This window comes from Salvelinus namaycush, chromosome 16, assembly GCF_016432855.1.
Source record: "Salvelinus namaycush isolate Seneca chromosome 16, SaNama_1.0, whole genome shotgun sequence".
Taxonomy (NCBI): Eukaryota; Metazoa; Chordata; class Actinopteri; order Salmoniformes; family Salmonidae; genus Salvelinus; species Salvelinus namaycush.
Window position 1 is genome coordinate 35,637,512 of NC_052322.1, and position 12,536 is coordinate 35,650,047.

The 12,536-nt window shown below is 45.5% G+C and overlaps 1 protein-coding gene across 1 annotated transcript in view; it reads right to left on the reverse strand.

The window, feature by feature from the left end:
* LOC120061361 (sodium- and chloride-dependent taurine transporter-like) overlaps positions 1-12,536 on the reverse strand; it is a 32,727-nt gene that overhangs the window by 16,527 nt on the left and 3,664 nt on the right. Inside the window, exons 2-3 of the mRNA XM_039011125.1 lie at positions 1,874-2,103; positions 1,505-1,639 (exon numbers count right to left, since the gene is read on the reverse strand). Coding sequence (XP_038867053.1) covers positions 1,505-1,639; positions 1,874-2,102 — 364 coding nt within the window. The 5' untranslated portion in view covers position 2,103. The remainder of the gene's footprint in view (positions 1-1,504; positions 1,640-1,873; positions 2,104-12,536) is intronic.

Sequence of the window (12,536 nt, forward strand, 5' to 3'; positions counted from 1 at the left end):
GACTGATAAGGGGATACGTTACAGTGCCAAACCGTGACGCCAGGACTGTAATAACGACATCATAATACAGTAATATCCGATAACATATCCGTGGTGCTGACAAACAAAACAGGTGGCCCCCTGCTGCCAAGACCTACACCGTCCATCATTTCATGAAAAAAAAAATGTTTTTTTGCTGATCCACTGTATGAGATATTTATCATTTTGGGGCAGATCCCATTGCTAGGCAACTCGCTCTAACCTTCTCTGTTGCCATGGTAACACAGAACTCAGCACTACTTTACACAACCAAGGCTGAAAATACATGTGCGTGTGCATGTATGTACTTAGCTGCCACAAGTACAAAAAAATGGGCCAGTCTAAAAGCCAATTTATGCTTGATCCGATGTGGTCGAAGGCTCCGTATGGAGGGTGTGCAATTGTGGAGGGTGTGGCAATTGCGGAGCCTCCAGAGGCAAGCAGAGGCCAAATTGAGCTCCGTACTGCATCGCCTCCCAAATGTTGTAACAATACTGAGGGTTCCGTGTAACTCTGTATGACTCCTCATTGACATGAATGGTTGACGGTAGGTGGGGGCGGGAGGTCCTGCATAAAAACAAACTCACTTCCTTGACTACTTCCTTCACAACAGCTCTGCTCAACAGCTCTGTGCTGCTCCGCGAAGCGCAAGAAGTATGAATGCCCTGTCTTCTGCAGAGGCAGTATCACCGTAAATGCTGCACGGCCAATGAAGACATCGGATTGACCATGCAGCGCCTTTTAGAGTGTTCAATGTTTGGTGTTTGATTACGTCCACTCCAGGCTCCAATGCAAATGAGGCAATCCTCAACAAACCTGTTCGAAGATCAGCAGCACTGTGTGCTTTAGCTAAATCCTTATGCATGTCAAAAACACAGTCAGAGAAAGTTGGCTGAAGCACATCCATATCTGGGACCAGTCTGCTCCACAGCTATGCTGAATAATATATTCTACACATCACAGAGCATGCTAACGGGAAGTAGCTATGGTCCAATTACCCATCAGAACACAGGGAGGGAGACCTTAGCAGAACTCAATGTCTGTGCACTGTGTCTAGCAACCCACAGACCAACAGCACAATCAGACGCTGCTAGGGAGTTTCGCAAGAGCAGTCAGAAAAACAGAACTACTGCAGTAGTTGTCACTGGAATTCGTTGTTTTTTAAAAAGCAGGACGTGAATAATATCGAGGCTAGATTAAAGGCTGGTAACATCATTATTTTCAGTAGGGATTTTTTTCTGCGATGGGACAAGGCACTAAGCAGGCACAAAGCAGGTTTGGCGCCCCGCCTGAGCAACGCTAATGGAAACTGTGTTTAGGCTCTTCGCTAATCCCTCTGTCAGTCGCTGACGTTACCACCTACAGTACATGTCCAAGAAGGCTTACACAACCCCCTTTCCCTGCCTACTTTCCCTGATGACGACCGGCCTTAATGGCAATAGGGGAGAATGGTATTAGGGTAATGGGAAGCAGTGTGGTGACTCACCAGTGAAGATGGGGCAGAGTTTTTCCCAGCAGGTGATGCCTCCCTCAGAGGTATACTGGCCCAGAGCCACCTCCAGGAAGAACACCGGCAGGCCTCCACCAAACAGGAAGATGGTGTAGGGGATGAGAAATGCACCTGGGTGGAGGAGAGGAAGAGAGAGGGAGGGAAAGGGAACAGACAGTTAGCCTACAAATGTCAGGGTCTACAGTATGTGCTCACCCACAGCCATTTCACAAATCAAAATCCTGTAACTGCAGTCTCCGACTTGAGTTTTTTTATAGGTTCCTGAAAACTTATCAAACTTGAGTGACCCCCAACTTTAAGACCTGTCTGTATGGTGAAAGGGCCAATGTTCATTTGAATGCCTACCTCCACCATTCTTATAGCAGAGGTACGGGAAGCGCCACACGTTCCCTAAACCGACAAAGCCTCCGGCCACGGACAAGATAAAGTCTAGCTTGCTGGCCCACTTCTCCCTCTGGATGGGCTTGCCCTCTGCCTCGTCCTCCGGCCGCGTGCCTGGGCTCTTCCCTGGCGAAGGCTTCAGCGTGTCCTTGTGGAAATCCTTCAGACATTGGAGTTTCTCTTTCTGTGCCATGCTATAGAGGTTGAGAGGAGAGAGGACAAGGACAAGGAAAGAGAGAGAGAATTAGAGAAAGCGAGAGAGAGAGAGAGAGATGAATAGGAAGAGAGAGAGACGTGAGCCGGATAAGGCAGAGATAGGACGGCGCATTAGCAAGATGAGGGTCTCTCACGTGCTGTATAGTCAGCCATGGCGTGATACAGTGATACAGCTATGTGTCAGTATAGAGCCTGCAATGAGAACTGCTACAGGAGTCACTATATGGCTTCCTCCTCGCCACAGTTCTCTCTTATTTACTTCACATTGGATATACATTCCATCTTACATTGCAAATCTCTCTGGGTTGAATAATCTCTTCACTTGCACTGTACAAATATAATTTCTATGTGCATAATATAAGAAATCTTGATTATGTATAATTTTGTATCCATTAATTAACCAGGGACATCATATTGAGACATGTCCTGGTAATCAGACCTGGGTTCAAATAATATGTCAAATAGCTCAATTGCTTTCACATACATTCAAAGTAAGTATTCAGATATATTTTATTTGAAAAGTAGTTTAATATTTTAATGTATTTGGGAATACACTTGGAAAGTATAACGAAATAATGAAAAACGAATTTACACTGACGCTCAAATACTCAAATAAAAGTACTTATTTTGGGCTGTGTATTTGAAAATACTCAAATACACAGAAATAGTATTTTAAGTACCACTCAAATACACAGGTCTGCTGGTAATGCAGCTGGAACAATACTTGAAGAACACAAATACAAGGAGAAGCAACAACCTACTCTTCCCTTCAAGGTGGGGGGTACATTGTCATCTAAGGAAAGGAAATATTTTGAACAGGATATACCGTATGCCTTTCAGATGACATATAGACAAAAAATAATATATTAAATAACTACAACACTGACAAACTCATGATATCCACCATAAATATGTAACCAGAATCACTGCCAAAGAATTTTCCTAATGCTAAAAGCAAATTTAGAGAAGATACAGTGCCTTCAGAAAGTATTCATACTCCAAGACTTATTCCATATATTGTTGCGTTACAGCCTGAATTCAAAACTAATTACATGTATAATTTTTTTCTCTCACCCATCTACACAATACCCCATAATGACAAAGTGAAAACATGTTTAAGAAATGTTAGTCATTTTTTTAAATGAAATACATAAATATGAATTTACATAAGTATTCACACCCCTAAGTCAATACTTTGGCAATGATTACTGCTGTGAGTCTTTCTGGGTAAGTCTCCAAGAACTTTCAACACCAGGATTGTGAAACATTTGCCCATTATTTGCCCATTTTCAGGTCTTGCCATAGATTTTCAAGTAGACTTCATTCAAAACTGTAACTCGAACATTCACTGTCTTCTTGGTAAGAAACTCCAGTGTAGATTTGTCCTTTGTGCTCCATTTTTATCCAGAAAAACTACACAGTCCTTTATTACAATTACAAGCATACCCATTATATGATGCAGCCACCACTATGCTTGAAAATATGGAGAGTGGTACTCAGTAATGTGTTGTATTGTACTTGCCCCAAACTTAACACTTTGTATTCAGGTTCAAAAAGTGAATTGCTTTGCCACATTTTTTGCAGTATTACTTCAGTGCCTTGTTGCAAACAGGATACATGCTTTGGAATATTCTGTACAGGCTTCCTTATTTTCACTCGGTCAATTGGAGTAACCACAATCCATCCTCACTGTTCTCCTATCACAGCCATTAAACTCTGTAACTGTTTAAAAGTCACCATTTACCTCAAGGTGAAATCCCTGAGTAGTTTCCTTCCTTTCCAGCAACTGAGTAAAGAAGGATTTCTGTATCTTTGTAGTGACTGGAAGTATTGATACACCATACACAGTGTAATTAATAACCGCACCATGCACCAAGGGATATTCAATGTCTGCTTTTTTTTACCCATCTACCAATAGGTGCCCTTCTTTGCGAGGAGTTGGAAAAACTCCCGGGTCTTTGTGGTTGAATCTGTGTTTGAAATTCACTGCTCGACTGAGGGACCTTACAGATAATTGTATGTGTAGGGTACAGAGATTAGGTAGTCATTAAAAAATAATGTTAAACACCATTATTGTGCATAGAGTGAATCAATGCAACTTATGAGACTTGCTAAAGCACATTTTTACTCCTGAATTTAAAAAAAACATTTAACCTTTATTTAACCTAGGCAAGTCAGTTACGAACAAATGATTATTTACAATGACGGCCACTTGGGGAACAATGGGTTAACTGCCTTGTTCAGGGGCAGATTATTACCTTGGGGATTTGATCCAGCAACCTTTCGGTTACTGGCCCAATGCTTTAATCACTAGGCTACCTGCCGCCCCAAACGTATTTAGCCTTGCCATAAAAAGGGGTTGAATACTTATTGTCACAGGACATTTCAGCTTTTAATTTTTTTGTCATTTGGAAACATTTCTAAAAACATAATTCTACTTTTATATTATGGGGTATCCATTTTAAATTCAGGCTGTAACACATCAAAATGTGGAAACTTCAAGGGGTGTGAATACTTTCTGAAGGCCGTTTCTGTATCCGTGTCCATTCCGAAAGCTTGGATGGGTTCTGGAAGATCCCACAGCTTAAGTTCACTGAATGTTTATATTGTAAACAGCCTTTCCAAGAAAGACAGGATTTGGAATTACTGTCTCAGGTATCCCGTTTCCCTGCCTGTGCCAATCAAAGCATGGCAGGGCAGGAGATATTCCTTGGACATGTTAAGACACAAATGGATTTAAGCTTACTGCTGGAATACAATGAATGGTGTCGTATAAAACAGGAAGAATGAAAAAAGCAGCTATGATTAATTGTAAGTCTGATAATACCAGTGTAAAAGAGTAAGGTTTCCTGTCCTTTTGAGGCAGGCTCAGACTGAAATGCAGTTGGCAGAAACAGAGAAACGGAGAACATTAAAGGCTTCCCCTCTACTCTCGCTGGCTCCAATGGAAATCTGTCATTGAAGATTGTGTGCCTCACAAAAGCTTACGAGTCAGTCGACTAGGTGCTTGGTTTCCAAAAGATTCACAGAACAATAGCTAGAGAACAAATCTTTCTCCAATAAGTAAATGTTTCTCTTTAGCCTCTGAAAGTAACAGTATAATTCAAGTTGATTTATAGTTGGATCTCTCAACAATACATACTATTGTCAGACACCCTGATGAAGTGTAAGCCTATTTGCGTTGGTGTATTTTAATAATATCAGCCCATACATTAAAGGCTTTTTAACTTTCAAACCCACACGAGTGCATGGACTTGCCACTTAACACTTAGCACCATTTGTGGTTATAATTTTTGCTTTTGCTTTTCAAATGCATACATGTATTGCCAGTTTACAGAACAATCTATCCAAACTACTCTCAGTTGAAAGGCAGCCATAGATCTTTAAAACATAAGGTATCTTCATTCACCTTGTCGTGTGACTAACACTCCAGACAGTTACATCGTGTAGCCACTGTACAGGCAGACTAAGAAATAGAACAGACACACATTGTAGCTAATAAATACCACATTGTGAAAATCTAATGCAAAGCTGCACTCATTGACCAGTGACCGCTCTGTGCTTCTGTTTTTCAGAGTCTGACAAAAAAGTGAACTTGTTTTGCAGTCTCAAATAACTACTTATTAGTTCATTAAATAATTAAAGGGAAATTTCATTTTAACTTCATATTCATAATCTCCAGCACCACCCCAACATCAACATATGTGAAAGTGGATCATTTCTATGTTTTGTATTAAAAAAGATATGCAGATTAGTGTTTCCAATGACATCATCAACTAATTAGTAGACAATTAGTGGGCAATGCCTACTCATAATTGGTTAAAATCACACGATGCACACTGATGGTGTCACTGGAAACACTTATCTTCCTCTATCTTTTTACTACAACACATAGAAACGCAACATTTTCACATCAATTGATGTTGGGGTGGTGCTGGAGATGAATATGAAGTTGAAAAATTGTGAAATTGCCCTTTAAATGGCTGTTTGAGCTACAACCACACAGCCCCTCATTACTAAATCCAGCTCCAGTTATGGTCCTCTCCATCGCTCTGCTCATTCTGCTGTCATTTTCCAGGTTCTCTCTGTCTCTGCTATGCATGACAAGTCAACTTGAATTGCTTTCCACTCTCAAACCTCATTACATAACTGTATCAGCTCTCACGCACTCTATTTCTCTTCCTCTCTCTATCCCTCTCTTGCTCTATGTGCTTTCACCTGCTGGGTGCTGGGAGGCTGTCTGCCGTCAGACTTAAGGCAAACAGTCCATGGGATCTGCCACATGACCCACCCAGACACCCTTGACCAGACATTCTCAAACCCTTCTAAAACATCACACTGTGATTATCTGAAAACACCGCATTAGACACATCACCAACTTAGCATCCAATCAAACATAAAGAAAGATTCTGTAACAAACATGCATTGCAAAAGATAAAAGGCAAATGGAAATAAAGGACTGAATGCAATCCTTAGTCTTTGTGAAGTAGTTCCCCCTTTCACACTCAAACAAAGCATTAACAAAGCCATTTCAAATATGCTAATTCGAGGGTTTCTAAGTACTTACATGAAATTTTCCATTCAGATTAAACAAAAAGCATCCCAAAACAGACCTTAATAATCACTTGACATAAAGATTTAGATAAGGCTATTTTATTATTTCAGTTGAGTAATTCCAGGGACTTACATTTCCTTCATGGCTGTGGATATATGTAGTATGCTTCTCTCTCAGCTGTCACCATTCCTCTGTACTGAATGTCTTTATGCCAACACTGCTCACAAGAAGTGGAGCTGACAGCGAGTCCCGCCCTCAGCTAAAGACAATTAAATCCTATGTGGAGATTGGGCACAGCCTCGCAGTCGCGGACCAACTCTCCAGATACTGATTCGGGACTGTAAATTTCCACTTCCCACTTACAACACCCCCCCCAACACACACACAGTGAGGGACTGGGGCTGAATGCTTTGCCCTGCATGTGTCACAGGCACCTCTTATTCACGTAACTGAAACAGATGACAGGATAGGAAGGGGGAGGGAGGGAGGGAGGGTGTGAACAGAGTAGTAGGCCATGAGCAGCAGCATGCAGGGGAAATCAAGCCTCATGGGACAGCTTCCAGGCAGGAGAAAGAAGCCCTCATAAAACATTATGTGGGTAAGGGGTGGTGGCTGGACAGGGACTGAAGGAAGGGACTGATGGCTGGCTTGGCTGACCATGCTAACTTTTCATGTATTACTGTCTTAATGTCCCACTTCCACATAGCATTGGAAATGTGGGACATTTCCTATTATAACTGCTTGTGACTGTATCATTTCACATCACAGCAAAGACTTTCAAATATTTCTATGGGAACTGTTTGTGAATATAAATGTAGTTCTCTTAAATCAGGGGCAGGATATAATCAGGGAAGTGTCTCTGTGGTGTCTTTGGGAGCCTTCTGCTCCATTTTGACATGGCGTGTGCCAGGTTATCTCTGAAACGTAAACCAGGTACAGCACACTCTATAACAACACCTAATAAGGTGATGGTTCCTGTATTCTTCCCTGTTCTGTTTAGACACCATAATATACTCATAAAGGATCTCACGTGTACAATAGCTGGCACGGTAATTAAAAAACAGTGTTAAACTTGACTACAGGATTTGAGCAATCCTTTTGACAGAAGACAGGGCTTGGCTATTGGCAGGCTTTTACACACACACAGAAGTAGTTACTTCAAATGATATTTCCAGATTGCGAATATCCTTGCCACTTCTGGAAAAATACAACAACTCACATTGTTTTGCATAGTGCAAAGAAACCTTCTGTTACATAATGTTAAAGAAACCAAAGTTATACTGTGAATGAGTTTCCTTGAGATTTGTCTTGTGTTCCGTTACAAATTGGCAGACAACAGAGGAGTAGGAGTGTGACAGAGCTCCTGTTTCACACAGTTGCTTTAAATTGTCAGTCAATGTAAAGTCAAGCCACATTTTTATATTAAACTGCAGACCCTTAACTTTTCTTGATATCATTAGAGGATGAAGGAAAAATTGGGGCGTCATCGCAAATCTCAGAATAGATTTTTGTTTATTTTACTTTATTCCACTGCATTGTGGTCTTAGACTGTTGACATTATCTTCTGAGACTGAAGCATTTATTAATTTTTTTCAACTTTATTTAACAAGGTAGGCTAGTTGAGAACAAGTTCTCATTTGCAACTGCAATTAAAGACAGAATCAAAGACTGTAAACTATCAAATGATTTGATAAGACCTTTAGTCAAAGGTATATCTTCTGTTTATGACAAATCATATGCCCCTCATGCGCTGGGCATGGTTGGAAAAAAAAAGCCTTGTCTGCATGTTTTATAACAGCCAAACCATTCCTCAATTACTTAATTGAGTGGAGTATTAAATGTTGTCCAAACCAATTAATATGTAGGCTCACTTGTAGCTTTGCTTCTATAATTTCTACTCACCCCACCCCATACCACCCTTATTTGGATATACAGTGGACAGCACACAATCGCTATTATGTAATATAATAGATTTATGGAGCTGGAGTGCTTGTCCTGGCTTCGAATTCTGGGATGGCTCTAAGAAGATCAAATTGAATTGATGCAGCTTGCCTGGAGACAACAGTCCAGGGGGAGTTTTTTTTTTACTCTTTACATTCAGCAGATAAAGTTCAAATCAAGATAATCTGTGAGGGCGGACCCTCTATATCAACATGACAGGATGTTACCGTGTAGCATGATATTATAGAAAAGAGAAACATTCATCAAATAACAGCCAAGCATCCCAAACCAGCTCTCCGGATCCCATTGGAAACAACTGGATCCACCTCAAGGGGTTTTGTCTTGCACAACATTTGTGTTTAAGCAAATGGAATATATTAAAGGTGTAATCCAATAACAAATGTCCATTTTTGTAACGAGCATTACCGAAGGTGGCTCCCCTTCCTGTTCGGGTGGCGCTCGGCGGTCGTCGTCGCCGGTCTACTAGCTGCCACCGATCCCTTTTTCCCTTTTCGTTTGGTTTTGTCTAATTGTTTTCACCTGTTCATTGTTTGGTTGTTAGGGTGGTGTTATTTAAGTTCGTTTAGCCCGCTTCTGTTTGTGCGGGCTTGTCCTTCTGTTTTTGTATGAGGTGTTTCGTGTTTATTGGGGTTTTCCACTGTCCGGATTATTTTTCCAGTGTGTACTGTAGTGGAGTGGATTTTACGCCAATGTTTTGACGTTACCAGTTGTTCTTCTGGTTGGACATTAAAGTGTGGTTTTTCCCCGTATCTTTGCTCTCTGCGCCTGACTCCTCACCCATTTTCCTCATCGATCGTAACAGAAGCCCGCACCACATATATGGAGTCAGCAGGAGCAGCGACCACCCCTCTCCCCACGATGGAGGAGAGAGTCCTTCATCACACGTCCATCCTCCATCGCATCGGATCAGCTATGGATCAAATGATGGAGAGGATGGATCGTTGGGAGAGGAGTGGTCTCCCTACTACCCCACCCACCTACCCTCCCTCCAGCAACTATACCATCTCCTCCAGCGGGATCCGGTGCCAGCGCCTTGCGTATTACGCCTCCGAGGGAGTACGATGGAGCGGCGGCGGGGTGCCAGGGATTCCTGCTACAACTAGATCTGTACCTGGCCACCGTTCGACCAGCTCCCTCGGACGAGGAGAGCGTGAGTGTCCTCGTCTCTTGCCTGACGGGTAGAGCCCTAGAGTGGGCCAATGCGGTCTGGAACGGGCCCGACTCAGCGAGGGGCCACTACCCGGAGTTCACCCGCCGTTTTCGGGCCGTGTTCGATCACCCTCCAGATGGCCGAGCGGCGGGTGAGAGATTGTTCTATCTCCGGCAGGGGACGAGGAGCGCGCAGGACTTTGCGCTGGATTTCCGGACCTTGGCCGCTGGAGCAGGGTGGAACGACAGGGCCCTGATAGACCATTACAGGTGTAGCCTGAGAGATAGTCTTTCAATCCTTTGTTGACGAGATTCTCAGAGACCTGCACGGACAGGGTGTGGTGGTGTATATTGACGATATTTTGATCTACTCCGCTACACGCGCCGCACATGTGTCTCTGGTGCGCAAGGTTCTTGGGCGACTGCTGGAGCATGACCTGTACGTGAAGGCGGAGAAATGTGAGTTTTCCAAACAAGCCGTTTCCTTCCTGGGTTATCGCATTTCCAGCTCGGGGGTGGTAATGGAGGGTGACCGCGTAAAAGCCGTGCGTAATTGGCCGACTCCGACCACGGTAAAAGAGGTGCAGCGGTTCTTAGGGTTTGCCAATTACTACCGGAGGTTTATCCGGGGTTTTGGTCAGGTAGCAGCTCCTATTACCTCACTGCTGAAGGGGGGGCCGGTGCGTTTGCAGTGGTCAGCAGAGGCGGACGGAGCCTTCCGTAGGTTGAAGGTGCTGTTTACCGAGGCGCCAGTGTTGGCGCATCCGGACCCTTCTTTGGCGTTCATAGTAGAGGTGGACGCATCCGAGGCTGGGGTTGGAGCGGTGCTCTCACAGCGCTCGGGTACGCCACCAAAGCTCCGCCCCTGTGCTTTTTTTTCGAAGAAGCTCGGGCCAGTGGAGCGGAATTATGATGTGGGGGATAGGGAGTTGTTGGCTATGGTTAAGGCCCTGAAGGTGTGGAGACACTGGCTTGAGGGGGAAAAGCACCCTTTCCTCATCTGGACTGACCACCGTAACCTGGAGTATATCCGATCAGCTAAGAGACTGAATCCGCGTCAGGCAAGGTGGGCCATGTATTTCACCAGATTTCGTTTTACGATCTCGTATCGACCAGGTTCCCTCAACAGTAAGGCCGACGCGCTGTCTCGCCTCTATGACTCGGAGGACCGGTCCATCGATCCTACTCCCATCATTCCGGCGGCTAAGCTGGTGGCACCAGTAGTATGGGAGGTGGACGCGGACATCGAGCGGGCGTTAAGGGAGGAACCTGCGCCTCCACAGTGCCCAGAGGGTCGTAGGTACGTACCGCTCGCTGTTCGTGATCAATTGATTCGATGGGCTCATAGTTTACTCTCGTCAGGTCACCCGGGTATTTCGAGGACAGTGCGAGGTCTTAGGGGGAAGTACTGGTGGCCCACCTTGGTGAGGGATGTGCGATTCTATGTCTCCTCCTGTTCGGTATGCGCCCAGAGTAAGGCTCCTAGGCACCTGCCTCGAGGGAAGTTACAACCCCTCCCCGTTCCACAACGGCCGTGGTCCCATCTTTCGGTGGATTTTCTGACTGACCTTCCCCCATCTCAGGGAAACACTACGATCCTGGTCGTTGTGGATCGGTTCTCTAAGTCCTGCCGTCTTATCCCGTTGCCCGGTCTCCCTACGGCCCTACAGACTGCGGAGGCTCTTTTCACCCATGTCTTCCGGCACTACGGGGTACCCGAGGATATCGTTTCTGATCGGGGTCCCCAGTTTACCTCCCGAGTGTGGAGGGCTTTTATGGAACGTCTGGGGGTCTCGGTCAGCCTTACCTCTGGGTATCACCCGGAGAGTAATGGGCAGGTGGAGAGAGTAAACCAAGAGGTGGGTAGGTTTCTGCGGTCGTATTGCCAGGACCGACCAGGGGAGTGGGCAAGATACATTCCCTGGGCTGAAATGGCCCAGAATTCACTAAGCCACTCCTCTACCAACATGTCACCGTTTCAGTGCGTGTTGGGGTATCAGCCGGTCCTGGCACCATGGCATCAGAGTCAGACCGAGGCTCCTGCGGTGGAGGAGTGGGTTCAGCGCTCTAAGGAGACCTGGAGGGCCGTCCAGGAATCATTACGTCAGGCGAGTGGACGGCAGAAGAGGAGCGCTGACCGTCACCGCAGTGAGGCCCCCGTGTTTGCACCGGGGGACAGGGTCTGGCTCTCGACCCGAAACCTGCCCCTCCGCTTGCCCTGCCGGAAGCTGGGTCCGCAGTGTGTAGGGCCATTTAAAGTCCTGAGGAGAATAAACGAGGTTTGTTATCGATTATTACTTCCTTCGTATTATCGTATTAACCCCTCGTTTCATGTGTCTCTCCTCAGGCCGGTGGTAGCTGGTCCCATGCAGGAAGGTGAGGTTCCGGAGGTCCCTCCGCCCCCTCTGGACATCGAGGGGTCCCCGGCGTACACGATACGGGCTATTCTGGACTCGAGGCGCCGGGTGAGGGGCCTGCAGTACCTCGTGGACTGGGAGGGGTACGGTCCGGAGGAGAGGTGCTGGGTCCCGGTGGGGGATATATTGGATCCATCTATGCTGAGAGAGTTCCATCGCCTCCATCCGGATCGCCCTGCGCCTCGGCCCCCGGGTCGTCCCCGAGGCCAGCGTCGGCACGCTGCGGGAGCTGTGCGTCAGGGGGGGGGGGGGGGGGGGGGGTACTGTAACGAGCATTACCGAAGGTGGCTCCCCTTCCTGTTCGGGTGGCGCTCGGCGGTCGTCGTCG